The following is an 18,559-nucleotide window of genomic DNA, read 5'->3' as shown; positions in this document are numbered from 1 at the left end:
AAAAAGGGAAATTTCGAAAAATTGCCAAATTATGGGCCTTTATTTTTTGCATGAATAAATGGTTTCTATGGTTCTACATCATTATTATATGCGCATATGCCAATATTATTGCATAATAATTGCATTTCGAAAAGTCGTTATTTTGGTTACTATATCCAGGGAAGAGTGATATGTGACATGCACAGAATCACATAATCTGTTCTGCGCATGTTGCCTCAATACATATTTTTTACATAACTGGATAATATTTATAATGTGACATACAGAGAATCACATAATCTGTTCTGCGCATATCAATATAATAATTATTTATCATTTAATAGCATATCATATTTTTAAAAGTTTATATTTTGGCAATTTTTTAGAGAAAAAAATCCATGTACAGGGAGAAATTTCGTAAAATGGCCAAAATGTTGACTTATCGAATTATGTGTTGAACTTGTGCAGAAACAGATTAGGCCTATGTGATTCTCTGCACCTCAGGTAAATTTTTCGAAATTTTAAAAAGGACCAAAATATCAACTTATTCAATTATATACTGAGGTAATATGCACAGAACAGATTATGTAATTCTGCGCATTTTTTTTTTAAACAAAATATCGACTAACTTGAGCACGCGACTGCATATTGATACAGTATTATTCATAATTATATTGTTATTTTTCTTGTAAAAAGCAGTTCCAGATGTATTATTTTTAACGAGTTCAGGCAGAAATCATGAATAATACATGAACATAATCATATTTAGGAGAGGGAGTCTTTAGAGGGGGAGGGGTTATTTCATTTATTTAAAATATCGTAACATTTATAGTTAAAACAAATTCCCCTTATAGGCCTAATAGGAATAAATCACAAACACAATTAATATCAAGAAGAGATAAAATACAGTAAAAATTGTATTGACATGCCTGGTAGATTGTAGATCAGTAGATCATGTAAATCCCATTACAAATATTAAATATAAATGTGTTATAATACAATATTGTGTGTACATGTGGGGAAATTATTGGAAGAGGGGGAGGGGTGGTGGACTTATATTCCAAACGACATTGTAAGTAAGTAAGTAATATTTATTGCTTTCCACGGACAGTACAATATTGAAACAGCATAAAATATGAAGGAAAATAAATACATAGAATAATACAAATACTTGAGAAAAAAAACATGGAAAGCAGGGGATAACCCTTTAAGCCCAAAGGCTTGTTTCCAAAGGATTCCCCAACAGAATACATTTATACAATGAAAATACAAAAATATAGATCTATTATTATTCTTATATTACAAATTAATTAATAACGAGGGGACGAGTGTTATTCAAAGCGAGGCGTGCGTTTATTCAAATAAATACAGTAATTTCTTTCAAATGGCTTGCTGAAGAGCGTTGAAAAACCAATTTGATTGAGATCATACATGTGAATTTTACTCCTGATTTTCATATTCCTGAAAACTGACGCCATTTAACGTCGAGTGGCGCATATTTCAAAAGGTTTAGGACGTCGTGTCAAACCAGGCAGACAGTCGTTTACGGATGGAGCACATCTTCCCTCTGGTACCTTAAAGTCAAACCGTTGTATCAGGTTTGCCGTAAAAAGGAACACTTCCATTCTCGACATCAGATCACCAATACACAACCGACGACCTGAAAGAAGAGTTTACTAAAGTCAAAAACAGTAGAAGAATAGATACAGTAGAAATGTCAAATTCGCATTTTGTTTCATATCTAGGCCAAATATCAGTATTCAAGCATCCGATTTTGGCAAATAGTTGTTCAACCACAGTCATTAAAAAAATATTGTTCAACTTTTAAAAATTCAAGATGGTAAATATACTTCAAAATGGCTGCCATTCCAAGGGGAAAAGTTTGAGAAAGATGTAAAGTTCTTAAACATGATTTATTAGAAGGAAAAAATGCATTTCAGTGAAACCATATAATCAGACCAGCTTAATGTATGAACTATTTTATCTTAAAGTTTCTTGTATTGCAGTCAGTTTGCAATCGCATTAAATAACCGTTAGAAGAGAAGCTGGAGCTGATAGTAAATCAGCTGGAAGGGTTCAAGATGAACCTTAGCTTGAACATATCCCCATTCCAGCTCTTTACCAAATTTAACAACTCCATTACTTTTGGAGGCAATCCGGATCAGGATATCCCAATTCTGGACCATTTTTTTTACTTAGGCCATATGCAAAAACTACAATACGGATCTTTATCACGATTCTTGATCCATTTTCTCTTTTTACTCCGGAGGTTGCAACTCTCTGATTTCTAGTTTACATATGTTCCCAATGTGTGACCGAGGTGTGATTTGTGGAATTCCATCCCCTCATCATATGTGAAAGTATAGAGACTAAAATGATGTCTCTACCTAGAGTAGTTATGGAGATACGTAAATCCTTTGAAAATTACCTAATCCTTTGAAAATAAGGTCAGAGGTCAAATACAGCAATTCCAATCATTTTTGGACAAAAAAGTCCATAAGAAGGAATATAAACATACATATTTAACAATTTAGGAAAACACCTCTCTACAACTAGCGGTTCAATAGATATTCTATATTTTTCCACTCAATTTGCATATTTCAGGTAATTTACATATTCCCAATTTGTGGAATTATATCTCCACATCATATGTGTTCAATTAAAAAAATAAAAGCTTTGTGTGCAATTTGCTTGACTTAAAATTCTAGATTTCCTAGACTATACCTGATATAAATAGAAAAAATAATGTACTGAAGATAGCGGCCATTTTTGGTTTTATGGATATTAACCTAATTTCTTTCTTTCTTTTTTCTCATTTTGTCTCCATTTTCTAATTTTGTCTACATTGCCCTCACTAGTATCATGGTTCTTCATTTCACGAAATGATTTTGGATGTTCCGCAACTTAATCTATATATAAATTTACGTAAGGGCAAATTCGGTAAATCGCGCGTTATTTCTAGAATGTTGGTATATAAAGTTGGTTAGAATCTCGGTAATGATTTAAACCACCAGATGTAACCCTGTTTACTAATTAAATTGAGTTAGATAATTAGTTATTGACAATTAAAACGAATTTAGGTTCAACGATTTGCCCCAAATAGGGGTGTTTTCGATCGTGGTATAATGGATGTCCGTCTTGAAAAATACCCGCAGACAATAATACGAGGATGCTTCGCATTTTCCTATCTCCTCCTACGATAATTGTTTTTAATGGCTGAAAACCGGTTGAACAGCTCGAGTACAGCATCATAATGTTGAAGACAGGCCGATTTTCTTTAAAAAATACTATTTAATTTAATATATGTTTATACAAATGTATTGATTTGCGATGAATGGAACATTCCAATCTCTGTTCCACAAGTGGCAAGTACTGTATACTCATAACAGAAATTCGATCCATTTTTTTTTTCAATCTGTGCTGCAGAGGTTGGATATAAATTTTTTTTTAACGGATAATGAGCTAGCGTTTTCAGTCGCCGTATATTATGTACAAATCTTTATTATTGCATTTAAACCACCCACATCATCACCCTTCCCTCACTGGCATGAGTAGCGTTGTAAAGCCAGTAGAGGATAGGCCTACGGTGCATCACATGCCCTAAACGCAGAACAACTTTGGTGGGTAGGGTAGGAACCAACTTAAGTATGAATTGGCTCTAAGAAACAATTGAAAACCATTAGGCCTACTAATTAAGTTGAGTTAGATAATTTAATATTTATTGACGATTAAATCGAATTTATGATTTTCCCCGAATAGAGGTGGTTTTCACAAATTGTTTTACATTATATAAACATACACGTCGTAGTGATGTATCGTTACATGTACTGAACTATTTCAATCGACTAGGACGGTGATAGTTTCAACAAAGTATTACATCGCAATGTTTTACTGTGTTTAGTGGTATATTATTTGTAAAACATGAAAACAATTAATATTTCGTTACTAAATGGATAAAGAATATATTTAAAAATTGTTCCTCTTTGCACCCATCCTCTTCCCCATCCCTCAGCCCCTAATGTTACATACAAAACACAAATTAAGTTTGTTTAAATTTGACTTAAACAATTGGTCTCATTTTGTGACAAGTTTCTCTTTCGGAAGTAATTCTCAGGGTGCTAATTTTAGTTGAGTACATAAATCAGTGTCTATTTATTCGTTCCTGTAAACGACATGTCTTATTGTACGTACATTTGAAATCGCCAGTTTTTTAACGCTGAAATTATTATGTATTCGAGAACCATCTGTGGCACGACCTAGATGGTACGCGAGCGAAGCGAGCGTACCATCTAGTTTACATTCAATTTAGACTCGTCCACAAAAGGTTGAACCATAGATAAATGAGAGAGATTTTGTATCAATTTGAGATCAAACGTACAATGTCTCTTGCAGCGGACCGCGCTCAATTTTACAACATAAACAAGTTCTTAGTCGCACAATAGGGCTATCCCAGAACAAGGATACATTTATTTTTTTTACATTTTTGCTGATTTTGCACCTCACTGATTTATGGTTTATTATAGAAGTATTGATGGATTTAACCAATTTAATAACCAGCTACCCACCTAAACCGAAAGGAAGAAATGCCTCTTGCTTTCGAATGGTCTTTAGATCACCTGATAAGAATCGTGCCGGTTCAAAGTTCAGAGGTCTTTCCCATTTTTCTGCATGACGATGGACGCTGAATAGGTTTATCAATACTGTGGTGTCAGCTGGAATTGTGTAACCACTTATTTTAACATCACCTGTAGTGCTCCGTCCAAAAAACGGAGTAACGTTACCCAGCCGCTGTATCTCCATTATGGTGGCTTCCAAATATGGCATCGAATGACGATCGCTCCATTTTGGTTTCTTCTGACCAATTACTTCATCCACTTCATTTTGTAGCTAAATAGATAAAAGAAGCAAGTCAAAGACCATTATTAATTAATCAACAATTCATAGAATTAGAATAAAACTTATTAATTAACTAACTGGCAGTTTTAGAACCTACCTTTTTCTGTACCTTAGGATAGTTTACCAAGAACGCCATAGCAAACGCAAGTGTGGCACTAATAGTGTCTGTTCCACCAAAAAATAAATCAAGAATGGTCCGCCAGAATATGTCTTTGCAAAACACACTGGTATCAACGTCATCTTTCTTGAGCTCCAAAAGATATGCGTCAATGATGTCCCGAATATCTTCAGAATCGAATGTTTCTTCGTGACGTTTTATATTATCCTCAATAAATAACTTTGCATTAGACATGGTTTGACGAAAGCGCTTATACAATGGGGTGTAATAGAGTAGAGGAATGGTATTTACTGGAGTTACGAATCCGCTACACTTTAATAGGTATCTTATCCCTTCTAACAGTTCCTTATATTTTGGATCGCTGTACTCATATCTATCGCCAAAGCAAACAGCAGTAATAACATTCGATACCGCATTATTTATATAATGAAATGGATTAAAGGGCTTTTCGCGTTTACCAAATTCTTGACACAAGTGTTCTGCTTCTATAGTCAACTGGCTCTCTAAGTTCAACTGTCTTCCAAGTAAACCTTTCTTGCCGTGGCAATAGTCACGGAGAAAGCTAGAAGACCAGCGTCGAAGTTCAAGCCAGGGATGTCCATTCACAAAAATGACACCTCCTGTTGAATAGAAAAATCATACATTGAATAAAGTAATTAATTATTGGTGTATATTGTCACGTGTATTGAAATGAACATTTGCAAATCATTTTTAAGGTAATTAGTCTTTAATTCATACATTAAGATTTCCAAGAAATCATGTAGGCCTAGGGTGTACTAGGCCTACTGTTAGGGAACTCAAAAAGTATCGTAGTACAATAGTAATTCTTTTTTTGTAAGTGCTCTAGTTGGAGATTAATCTAATCTATGGATTGTAATCCACTATTATACCTATTTTGTTAAATAATTAGGTACCCATCGTCAGTTACTAAATTTAACTTACCTTTTACCGTATAACCTAATTTTAATATTGGTAAAAGCGGTCTGTCGATGAACTTGTCCCCCTTGCTGTTTAACGCCTCTTTCACAACATCAGAACCATTTAAAATCACTACTGTTTCCGAGCCCAATTTGACTGTGAAGATATCACCATAAATTCTTGTCCACTCCTCGAATGTCTCATGTGGTTCACCGAACATGTAGGGTATAGATCCTACAATCGGCCAGCCACGAGGACCAGGTGGTAAATTATTATCAGACTTTAGGAACCACAATGCCAATATAATTAGGAAGACAAGTAAAACAACAGTTTGGATGCTAATTAAAGACAACACATCGTCATAGATCAACGCCATTTTATATTGTCTTGCTGGGTCACAACTGAATGTCTACGTACCAAATCAAATCTTTAGAATTCACTGAATTTGTTGTATACGCATGAATGAACATAATTATATTGTTGACAGTTTTGAACAAGCTTGTTTTCCAAGGTCATGGGTGTTATTGGCCAAAACTAAACAATGCATAGTATACCTCAATGGTCATTATTTAGAAACTTTTTACCTAATCGCACAGCTTTTATAGAAATACATAGTGTAAACGACTTGTATAGCATGTATTTATACTGACGTCACTGAATATTCACAATAGTTATAAAAATTGAAGAGTACGATTCGTCGAAACACATAGGACCACTGCAACTTACGCAACGAACATTCTGTTAACAGTAATTTTGTTGTGTGTTTCACAAATTGATTTATCACCCATATTCTAAAGCCAAATTACGAACAGTATTAACACAAAACCCGAAAACTTTCAGCGGTGACTATCAGACGAAAGAAAGCGCCAAACCAATTTGGTTATAACGCTTAACGTTTAATGGCACATATTTCGAAGGGTTTAGGACGTCGTGTTAAACCAGACAGACAGTCGTTTACGGATGGAGCACATCTTCCATCAGGTACCTTGAATTCAAACCGTTGTATCAGGTTAACCGTAAAAAGAAACAGCTCCATTCTCGCCATCAGCTCACCAATACACAACCGACGACCTGAAAGAATTATAAGAAAGAAGAATTTAATCATTGTTTAATTGTCCATAAAAGTTAATATTACGAATTAATAATACGTGAAATATCCAATAATCGAAATTTGATTTGTATTACAATAAAATCATAATTATTCAAGTAATAATTCAAGTCCAATGATTGGCTAAAGTCAACCCAGGGAGTTGGTCAACCATTGATGAATTCATTTCCCCATGCTTTTTGTTACACTATGGTATAAAATATGACGGTATCCGGTATAATGGGAAAGATGAGTCTAGCTCATCAGATTCTTTAAATAAGCCAAATATGTTAAATCAACATTTCAGATCGTCATTTATAATCTATAATCGTCTTGTATACTCAAATTTTAAACGAGATGGTACACGCATAAAGACAGTTTAGTCTTGGCGAGTTCAGTTTACATACATAGTCCATGCATAGGCCTACATACGCTTAGTTTTTGAAAATGTGGATTTTGTGGACCAGTTTGGACCACTTTTAACTAATATGTTAGTCTACAATGGAGGAAGTATTAGGTCTAACCTACCTATTCCAAAAGGCAGAAGTGCCTCTTGCTTCTGAATGGTCTTTAAATCATCTAAGAATCGATCCGGTTTAAAGTTCAAAGGTCTTGCCCATTTATCTGAATGACGATGTACGCTAAATAAGTTTACCAATACGGTGGTATCTGCTGGAATTTCGTATCCATTTATTTTAACACAATCAGATGTACGCCGTCCGAAAAACGGAACAACGTTACCCAGCCGCTGTATCTCCATTATTGTGGCTTCGAGGTATGGCATCAAATGACGATCGCTCCATTTTGGTTTCTTCTGGCCAATTACTTCATCCACTTCCTTTTGTAGCTATATTGAAAATATGAAATTATAGTACAGGCCAGAGAGAAATAATGTTTATTTCATTAACACATATTTTCTAGTTTAAGTAGGCCTTTATATATATAGTATTAAGAAAATATACCCAATATACTTTTTCAGAGAGTTAGAATGATCATTTTAATGTAAACAAGGCAAATCAAGTTTGATTGATAGTAAGCTATATATCGGTACTCACAGAACACATTTATAAATTAAATTACTCTTAGTATAAACGACAAGAGGCCTACCTTATTCTGTACATCTGGATAGTTGACTAAGAACGCGATAGTAAACGCAAGTGTAGAAGTAACAGTATCTGTTCCAGTAATAAACAAATCAAGAATTGTTCGCCATAGTATGTCTTTGGAAAACACACTGGTATCAACGTCATCTTTCTGGAGTTCCAGCAGATATGCGTCGATGATGTCTCGAATATCTTCAGAATCGAATGTTTCTTCGTGACGTTTTATATTATCCTCAATAAATAACTTTGCATTAGACATGGTTTGACGAAAGCGCTTATACAATGGGGTGTAATAGAGTAGAGGAATGGTATTTACTGGAGTTACGAATCCGTTACACTTTAATATGTATCTTATCCCTTCTAACAGTTCCTTATATTTTAGATCGCTGTACTCAAATCTATCACCAAAGCAAATGGTACTAATAATATTCGATACGGCATTATTTATGTAATGAAATGGATTAAAGGGCTTTTCGCGTCCACCAAATTCTTGACACAAGTGTTCTGCTTCTATAGTCAACTTGCTCTCTAAGTTCAACTGTCTTCCAAGTAAACCTTTCTTGCCGTGGCAATAGTCACGGAGGAAGCTAGATGACCAGCGTCGAAGTTCAAGCCAGGGGTGTCCATTCACAAAAACAATACCCCCTGGAATTGAAAGAACAGAAACATTAAGATATAGAATTAACCATAGAGGTTTGTGTATAGTATGGTGATATTTTGACGGTACTCCTGAAAGGCATAAAGTATACTACGGTAAAGTATACTACGGTAAAGTATTATCTTCTGATACGAGGTAGATTTGAGCGAGAGAGCAGCTTTAATTGGTCGACTGGTTATTCATCTAAATAATGAGTCCATGATCTGACGTACTGTACTGTAGTCTAGGCCTACTGAATGTTCAGAAACACTAAAAACGGTTTAAGAGGTACCCATCTTATAACGAAAATGAGGCACTTTTCTAAAATAGCAGGAACTTATTTCTTTCATTTATCCCTCTCGAATTAGTCTTAAACATTTATTGGGATCCGAACGAACATTAAAAATTACTGAGTCATGATTAGATACAGTAACTATACAGTAGACGGTATATTGCGCTAATGATTCGAAAACACAACACAGGCCCGGACTGCATGAACGTAGGCATAATTTGTTTAGTTGCGCAAAAAGAAAAACAAAAATATCTTGCTACAATTAAATTTCCAGAGCAAAGACTATATAGATTCTATTTATGTTTGCGGAATATATTTTGGAATCCTTATATAAATTTACGTAAGGGCAAAATTCGGTAAATCGCGCGTTACTTCTACAATTTTTACTCAATGGTATAAAAAGTTGGTTCATACTTTCGGTACTGATTTTAACCACCTTGTTTACTAATTAAGTTGAGTTAGATAATTAGTTATTGACGATTAAAACGAATTCAGGTTCAACGATTTGCCCCAACCCAAATAGGGGTGTTTGTCTAATGGGTGTATCCATCTTGAAAAATACCCGCACACAATAACACGAGGATGATTCGCATTTACCTATCTCCTTCTACAATAATTGTTTTAATAGCTGAAAACCTATCAAACAGCTCGAGTACAGCGCATCATAATGTTGAAGACAAACCAAATTTTTTTTTAAAATACTATGTTAATAGATTTAATTGATTGGCGATGAATGGAACATTCCAATCTCTCAATGTTGGTATAACACAAGTAGGTCAATTTATGGGCCCTGGGATGAACTTTAAACCTTCAGGTTTAGTAGACAATAGGCCTACATAGTGTAGGCTGGTATGTCGTCTATAAGAATGTCGTGTATATTTTTTGTTAAAAGCAAACTTAGACTTTATTTCATATCTTGATAATATAAGAAATGAAAAAAAATATGTTGCCATTTTTTTAAAAGACATTTAAAGGCCCAAATTCAAGATGGCCGCCAACATTAAAAAAAACCGCTATTTAGATAAGAATGTCACCAATAAAACAAATTATCAATGTGAATCAAGTCTGTTTTGCTGGTATTATTCATTAAACAATCATTTGTGACTAGGCAAAAGTATAATCTGTCGGCCATATTGGATTTCAAAATGGCCGCCACTAAAAAATTAAATTATTTAAATATTTTTGTTTAATATGTGTCCATATGTGTAAATAAATATTTTGTTGTACTAGAATGTTCTACAATAGTCATTTTCATATGATTGTATAAAGTTGTCTAAAGTTGTCTAAAGTTGTCTAAACTTGTCTAATGTTGTCTAACTTTGTATGAGTTATTGCCATTATTGACTCTCTCACAAGTACATTACACCTTTGATGATATGGTACCACAAAATGCTTTTGTGTTATGGTCTTCTAAACTTGAAATTACAGGTTTATTAAATTTATTCTAAAAAGGATATCCCAAGTGAAATGTTATTTGTCAGGTTAGTAGTTAATTATAAGTAATATGTATAGAAGAAGATTATATAGAAATTTAGTAAATTAATGTTTTCAATTTTGTTTTTATATTTATAAATCTTATAAACATAGTTAAATAATGCTATTATATTCATATAGGTAACAGTACTTCTCCTATCCTTTCCAAACTGTATATCAAATCATGGAAGCTCATCTGACAACCAAAAAGCAAAAATTAATTGATGAAAAAGTGTGCTTTGTTTGTCAGAGAAGTGGTGGCCAAAGTGGATATAAAAGTTACGTAACAACACCATCATTGGATTCAATTAAAAAAATTATAGAAAGTGCTCAATTAAGATATGAGTATGGCGAAACAGATTTTGTAGAATTGATTAATCGTATACAAGATTTAAGTGCAGAGCAACTGTTAAATGAGGGCATTTCCTATCACAGGCAATGCTATCAGGATCTTACACACAAAGGCAAAATTGATAGGGCAAAAGCTAGATTTAACAAGGGGATAAATGTTAGGGATGTTGGTGCCATACGTCAAAAAAAGAGGGGAAGACCATCTTCCTTTACTGATATGTCTGCCTCAACATCCACAAGGGGCAAAAGAAATAGTTTTGACAACCATAAATGCATTATTTGTGATGAAGACACAGAAATTAAACTGCATGATATTTCAACAAAAAACATGGGATTCCAGTTCATTGAAATTGGCAAAAACACAAGCAATTTAAATCTTAAAGCAAGACTTAGTAATGTTGTTGCAGCAGCTGATCCTCTAGCAGCAGTTGCGTATGATATCAAATACCATCTTCCTTGTTTAGTAAAGGTAAAAAGAGAAATCGATAGGAACAGTAACTCTGAAACGACACATGATGATGATTGCAGTAAAATTGTATCTGACCTTGAACTACTTGAGGTAGTAGAATATGAACTTGACAATCAAACAGACACTATTCTTAACATGAATGATATTCAAACAACTTACATAAATATTCTTGAAAGCAACGGAGTATCAGTACCTAACAATCCACGGTATAAACCATATTTAAAGCAGCTGATTATTGATAGTATTCCTGATGTACACTTTAACAGACCATTAGACAAGACAATGTCAGAGCAAGTTTTATCAACCAAATCTAAAGAAGTTGCGGTATCAATTGCAATAGAAATGGGAAATCTAAAGGAGGACTTGCAGATTCTTCTCAAAGCAGCCAAACTAATAAGAAAAGATATTGAAAACTCACCTAAATGGAAGTTCTGTGGTACATTTCAAGATTATGACCCACCACCATTGCTGTACATGTTTTGCAAGCATGCTATACAAGGAACAAGGCCCATTCAAACTGAGAGAAGAGAAACATCTATAAGTCAAAGTGCATCAGTCTTGGCGCAACACTTTGTTCAAGCTTACAAATCAGACAGACAAGTGTCGTATAAACCAAAGACAGAGGCAAGCGACTTTAGAAACCACTGTGAAACTCCTTTATCTGTTGGTTTAGCTCTAGATGTACACAAGAATACTAGATCAAAGTCAATTGTATCAAAGTTAGAAGAGCTTGATCTTGGCACCAGTTACTCTAAAGTTATGGAAATCGAATCCGGTATTGCCAAAGCTGTTAAAATGCAGATGGAATCTGTGGGAGGACTGTGTCTTCCTCCTTGGCTTGTAAAGGATAACTTTGTTTGGTTCGCACTGGACAACATAGATTTTTTAGAAGCCACGCCCTGCGGTATGAATACATTGCATGGAACAGCAATAGCAATTTATCAAACTGTCAATCAAGACAAACCACCAATCTTACCAAAAGTTAAAATTGATCGCACACCAAAGGCAAAAAATCAATCAGATAATGAAGCTTTGGAATGTGAATATCTAGTGTGTTCAAAACCAAGTCCTAAAAAGAATAAGTTTCCATGCAAGTTGAGCACTTCACAGCCCATTACAGAGATGAGTAAAAAGACAGATATGGCATGGATACTTGAATGTCTGAACTTTGAAGGAAATAAAGATACTCATTTACAAGCTCCAGGAACATGGGGAGCATTTAACTCCCTCCTCTCATCTCCTGCACGACGTACCAATGTTTCATTAGTTCCACCGTTAATACGATCACCTCCCACAGAATATGGAACGTTATACACTGGTTTGATGAGAGCACATGATATAACAACTCAGGTATTAGGAAAAGGAAAGATAACGGTGATGACTCTTGACCTTCAACTGTATGATATGGCGATGAAACTTTGGGTGGACAGAGATGACATTAAGAAATAATTTCTGTTTCGACCCGGTGAGCTACATGTAGTCTTTTGGGCATTGGCAGCATTGGGGAAATATGTTGAAGCAAGCGGAATTGAACAAGCTTGGGTTGAAGCTGGACTCTATTCACCCACAACAGTAACACAAATCTTAAATGGAAAACATCTATACAGGTCACTAGAAGCCCATACTATAACTCTTCTTTCTCTCTACCATCTCTATTTTGACAGTTTTTTAGACAAAATGCCGGAAGAGAAAGATATTCTAAGTGATGCATCGTTTCATTTGCAAGATGCTTATCATAAGGATATTACCGGGAGCACAGAAGGTCCACAAAATCTAAATGAGGCTGTCAATAAAACACTGACAATGTTTGAAACAAGAGATATATTTACAAAGTTTAGTCAATTTGAAGGCAAGGCAAATCCAATCCAACGCTACTTTCTCAACTATTTGAAACAGTTTGAAACTATCCTTTTGTATGTCAGGGCCACGAGACAACGGGACCTGTTGTTGCATATGGAAAGTACAGAGGCTCTTATAAAATATTTCTTTGCACATGACCATCTGAACTATGCCCGGTTACTTCCGCTGTACCTTTCAACAATGCAGACTACAGAAACAAAGTTTCCAGACATTTGGACAGAGTTCATGAGAGGAAACTTCTGTGTGACAAAGGGACTTGCTGGATTCACGTCTATTGGTCCAGATCATGGAATCGAACAAGAAAATCGTAAACTAAAGGTCATTGGTGGTATTGTCGGAATAACACAAAATGAGAAAGCTCTTGACAGATTTTTTCTGATTGCACCAGAGCTGGCAAATCTAGTTTCTGAGTTTGAAAGCCAGCATTTTAAAGGAAACGAATTTTATAGAAAACAGCACCATGAGATAACAGGAGGAAAGGCATCCCGAATAAAGAAGAATGCTGCATTGCTCACACAGGTGTTTGTTGACCATGGAGATCCATTCAATGCTGCTGGTAATGACCTTTATAATCTTCTTAGCAAAGAAGTAATGAATGAGAAGGTGACAAATGAAATATTAGAGCGTGATGCCATTGGGCAGAACATGTTTGAGGCATTTGTAACAGAACGTCTTGTAGAGGGCAAATTGTCTGTATGGGATCCAATGAAAAGGAGGAAGATTGGTACATTTAAAAGTGCAAATACAGCGATGAACCTGAAAATAGGTGACAAACTCATCAAAGTCAAAGAAGAAAGAGGCCTCCTACAAAGATTCATTGTTGTATCACGTAGTCCTCCTGATCTAGATTTGAAGGTATGTGTAGGAAAGTATGAGTTTGGCGTTATTCCACGTGCACTTTTTGCTTCAGACGGGACACTTCTTCTTGCATATGACAAATCTAAGATTGTTCATCACCTCGAAGAACTAATTCCTGAAGAACAATACATTACTTCAGATGAAACAATACAACCAATGGACCAGGATGTAACAACAGATCAGTACACAGTTATTGTTATAGATGGTATGGCACTAGTAAACTCAATCTCCAAAACAGATGATATGAAATATTGCAGTGATTTTGCTGATTCGTTTCTGAGCAAGCTTGTTGTGATCGCAGAACGGTATGATAAAGTTCGTTTGGTATTTGATAGATACATTACTAGTTCTTTGAAAGAACAAATGAGAAAGAAGAGAACGAAAGGAAGGTCAACCTACTATCACATTCAAGATAGCTCACTAATCAACAATATTTCATTGAAGGACTTTCTTTCAGACATAAAGACAAAGGCAGAGTTAGTTGAATACTTAGCTGCAAAGACACTGGGTCATAGTAGGAGCTCTGTAAATCAACTGAAGAAATTTATGGTAACAGTTGGGACAGAGACCAAAGGCAATATTAATGTGCCAAATACACTACTCACTCATAGTCATGAAGAGGCAGATACCTTACTTTTACTACATGCTCTTTCCGTGAATGGTGATGTGGAGATTGTCATCGACTCGCCAGATACGGATGTCTTGTTGTTGATGATATACATGTATCCAAAACTACCTGTCAATACATTTTTCCTGACTGGAAAGGGGAAAAACAACAGGAAGATCCCTATCAAACCTATCTATAAAAATCTTGGGGAAAAACGTGCATTAGCTATTCTTGGGTTTCATGCATTTACAGGATCAGATATGTGTGGCAGGTTTGCTGGAAGGACAAAAGACTGGTGCATGAAGGTGTTCATGTCATTGGAAGACGGAATATTGGATGTATTGGCTTTACTAGGTCAGGATGACATAACAGAACCAGGTCCAGAAATGACAACCCAATTAGAAAAGTTTGTTTGTTTGCTGTATAGATCAAAATTACACACTAAAGTTGATGAACTACGCTGGTTCTTATATTCGAACCGTCAAGCAGAGGGAGAGAGTCTTCCTCCCACTAAAGGTTCATTACAACCACACATCCTGAGAGCACATTACATTGCAATGGTGTGGAGAAAGGCCTGTGAAAGTCATCCACATTTTCCTTCTCCAACTGACTATGGATGGGAATTGGAAGAAGACAAGTTTGTTCCAGTGCGATGCTTAAATGCCCCTGCACCAGAAGCTATAATTGCACTTATTAAATGTGGCTGCAAATCTGGATGTCAAGGAAATGTGTGTAGTTGCCGCAGGAATAAGCTCCCATGTACAGAAATATGCGGTTGTATTGTTCATGAATGCAGCAACTTAGAAAACTTAACCCCAACCCTTGCAGGAGATGCAAGCGAGGAATTATAAGGTAACTTTGATTTTCCTGATAAAAAGTATTGTTGTATGCCGACTGGCCAGACTGAGTTGCAGACTGGTATGTTAAATGGTCAATATGTTATGTTAATTACCATTTTGTTGGCATATGCCTATCATTTGATGTGACTTAAATCTATGTCATTTAACAGTACACATGTTTTAATAAGAAATTAACCATTTTCTCAAATGGCGGCCATTTTGGGATTCAAAATGGCTGAATACTGTTGCATGTAGGTTTATGTAAGGTTTATATAGTATAGAACGCATATGGCACTAGTTCTAACGTAAAACATTATTCAAAATGGAAGTTACTTTGTCCAACATGTTAGATTTATTGGATTTTTTATGTATTGGCGGCCATCTTGGATTTGACACCCTTAAGCTTCTTTAGAAAAATGGCAACATATTTTTTTTATTACTTTACACCCTAAAGACACTAAATCAGCTTGAATTTTGCTTTTAACAAAAAAATGACACGAAATTACATAGTGGCCTACACTAACATACATTTATTTTTATACGTAAATTTTTTAATGTGCGTGTGTGATAGATATATAAACACATACAAATAAACTAATCCAAATTTTGCCGGTTCGACTAATAGTAGGCGCAGATAATCTAATACTAGCTATAGGTCTATTTCTTAAATTCTTACCTACCTTTTACTGTATAGCCTAATTCTAATATCGGTACAAGTGGTCTGTCCATGAACTTCTCGCCATGTTCTTTCAACGCCTGTGTCACAACATCCAAGCCATTCAAAATGATTACTGTTTCAGGGCCCAATTTTACTGTAAATATATCACCATAAATTCTTGTCCACTCCGCGAATGTCTCATGTGGTTCACCGAAAATGTAGGGTATAGATCCTATAATCGGCCAGCCACGAGGACCAGGTGGTAAATTATTATTAGACTTCAATAACCATAATGCCAATACAATTAGGAAAACAAGTAAAACAACAGTTTGGATGCTAATTAAAGACAACACATCATCATAGATCAACGCCATTTTAATATTGTCTTGCTGGATCACAACTCGTCTACGTACCAAATCAAATCTTTAGAATTCCGTGAATGTGTACAAGTATACGCATGAATGAACATAATTATATTGTTGACAGTTTTGAACACAAGCTTGTTTTCCAAGGTTATGGGTGTTCGTGGCCAAAATTAAACAAAGCATTTTTTCTTCCGAATTTACCGAATGGCACAACTTCTATAGGCCTAGAATGAAAAACTTTTATAGCATGTATGCATTTATTTATACCCAAGGAAAAGTGAAATTGTTCCTTTTCCCTGTTTATACCATATGAATTATGTCGTCCATGTTACCGAGTGTCTGCTATCTAAAAATCATGTAAGCCTTAGCCTCATGTATATATTTTTCAGTGTTGGTTGTAGCTAAAAAAATCCAAACACTATAGACCACCTCTCGTAAGCGACCACCTCTCTTAACGACCACATCTCTCGTAAGTGACAACTTCTTTTAAGGGACCACAACATCAGCTCTTTCTTAAATGACCACTTCTCATAATCGACCACATCCAGTATATAACGATCGAACACCTCTCGTAAATGACCACCTCTATTGAACGACCACCATCTCTGTTAAGAGACCACTTCTCATAATCGACCACCTCTCGTAAGTGATTACCTCCACTCATAAGGGACCGCTTCTCATAATCGATCACCTCTCTTAAAGGACCGCTTCTCATAATCAACCACAACTCTCGTAGTGACCACCTCTTTTAAAGGACCACCAACTCTCGCAAGGGACCACTTCTCGTTCAATGGTCACTTACGAGAGGTGGTCGTTACGGGAGATTGTCGATTAAGAAACGGAGAGGTCATGGTTGCTTACGATGTATGGTCGTTTTAAGGAGGTGGTCGCTGAGATGGCCGCTTGTTGAAAGTTGGTCGCTTACGAGAGGTGGATAGATTGATTGATAAGTAAAGAGAGAGGTGATGATCCTTTAAAAGAGGTGGTCACTTACGAGAGGTATGTTCGTTAAAGAGGTGGTCGATTAGGGCAAGCGGTACCTTCCTTAACAGAGATGGTAGTCGTTCAATAGAGGTGGTCGCTAACGAGGGTGGTTGCTTACGACGGTCTGTGTTTAGGGGGGTGGTCACTTAGGAGATGTCCCCTTTTTTAAAGTCGGTCGCTTATGAGAGGTGGATAGACTGATATCTAAATAAAGAGATGCATTTGCACATGATTTAGACATAGGTTTGTAAAATATATAATATTTTCTACATTAGTTGGCGATAGTAACTACATTACTGGGAGGCAATTTTTGTTACTACATTGACTGTTGACCGTTCTACATTAGCTGGTGTTGATTTTGTATCTACTATATTATAAGCTGTTGGTGTTTCTATTAGCTGGAGGTTTTACTACATTAGCGGTGGATTGTTCTACATTAGCTGGCGTTTTCTACATTAGTAGTTGTAACAAAAGTATGTCATCAGACCTGCGAGATATTAGAGAGGTTTCGCAATCTTACGAATACGATAACGAAAACGGATACGTCACGCACACGTATTCGTTTTTCGTAAGCCAGTAAAAATCTGTTTCGCATGGCAACGAAATATTGAGGGCGCCGTCCAAAATATGACTGCGGTAAATTTGAGCGAAGGGCAGGTAGCCTACGTGTTGCTTGGTGCTTGGCTGCCTAGGCCTAGCGTAACATCAAAGGGAGTGAGGACTTTAAAAACTGCTATTTATTAAAATTGACATGGTATTTTAGTAAATTACTTTAGTAAATTACTTTAAATAAAAGTATAATTATATTTTAATCATGAATCATTACTGATTCAATTGCAAAATGTGCAAAATAGATCAAAATACTCGTTTTGTAGTTAAGAATATGACTGGTGATATTCGTCAACACGAATACGCTTTACGAATATAAAATGTGGATCAGCTCAAAAGTTTCACAAATGTGTGACGTATCCGTTTTTGTATCGTATTCGTAAGGTTGCGAAACCTCCCTAATACAAAATAAAGATTTACGAACATACATTTCTCATGTCAGGCTTCAGTTTGAAA

The 18,559-nt window shown here is 35.5% G+C and overlaps 2 protein-coding genes across 2 annotated transcripts; both read right to left on the bottom strand.

Annotated features, from left to right (window-relative positions):
* Positions 1-1,049: 1,049 nt before the first annotated feature.
* LOC144843828 (cytochrome P450 2J4-like) lies at positions 1,050-6,300 on the bottom strand. The gene is made up of 4 exons (XM_078700786.1): positions 5,936-6,300; positions 4,973-5,613; positions 4,545-4,866; positions 1,050-1,639 (listed from the first exon to the last, which is right to left on the bottom strand). The coding sequence occupies exons 1-4, from the start codon at positions 6,285-6,287 to the stop codon at positions 1,458-1,460; spliced, it is 1,497 nt and encodes a 498-aa protein (XP_078556912.1). The 5' UTR covers positions 6,288-6,300; the 3' UTR covers positions 1,050-1,457.
* Positions 6,271-18,295, bottom strand: LOC144843829 (cytochrome P450 2U1-like). Its single transcript, XM_078700787.1, has 4 exons — positions 16,168-18,295; positions 8,106-8,746; positions 7,527-7,845; positions 6,271-6,982 (listed from the first exon to the last, which is right to left on the bottom strand). Exons 1-4 carry the CDS (start codon positions 16,517-16,519, stop codon positions 6,801-6,803), a joined length of 1,494 nt encoding a protein of 497 aa, XP_078556913.1. The 5' UTR covers positions 16,520-18,295; the 3' UTR covers positions 6,271-6,800.
* Between the last annotated feature and the right edge of the window lie 264 nt (positions 18,296-18,559).

This window comes from Antedon bifida, chromosome 5 (assembly GCF_963402885.1).
Source record: "Antedon bifida chromosome 5, ecAntBifi1.1, whole genome shotgun sequence".
NCBI lineage: Eukaryota > Metazoa > Echinodermata > Crinoidea > Comatulida > Antedonidae > Antedon > Antedon bifida.
The sequence above is the reverse complement of the archived record's forward strand: the minus strand, read 5'-3'. Positions and strand labels throughout refer to the sequence as shown.

What these genes read in the sequence shown, in the direction of transcription:
- LOC144843828 (XM_078700786.1), bottom strand. Translation starts at nt 6,287, where the DNA reads ATGGCGTTGATCTATGACGATGTGTTGTCTTTAATTAGCATCCAAACT. An exon ending in ATCCTAAGGTACAGAAAAAG is followed by an intron (nt 4,867 to 4,972) that starts GTAGGTTCTAAA and finishes TTATCTATTTAG; the next exon opens with CTACAAAATGAAGTGGATGA. An exon ending in ATTTCTTCCTTTCGGTTTAG is followed by an intron (nt 1,640 to 4,544) that starts GTGGGTAGCTGG and finishes CTCTTCTTTCAG; the next exon opens with GTCGTCGGTTGTGTATTGGT.
- LOC144843829 (XM_078700787.1), bottom strand. Translation starts at nt 16,519, where the DNA reads ATGGCGTTGATCTATGATGATGTGTTGTCTTTAATTAGCATCCAAACT. An exon ending in ATTAGGCTATACAGTAAAAG is followed by an intron (nt 8,747 to 16,167) that starts GTAGGTAAGAAT and finishes TTTCAATTCCAG; the next exon opens with GGGGTATTGTTTTTGTGAAT. An exon ending in ACTTCTGCCTTTTGGAATAG is followed by an intron (nt 6,983 to 7,526) that starts GTAGGTTAGACC and finishes TAATTCTTTCAG; the next exon opens with GTCGTCGGTTGTGTATTGGT.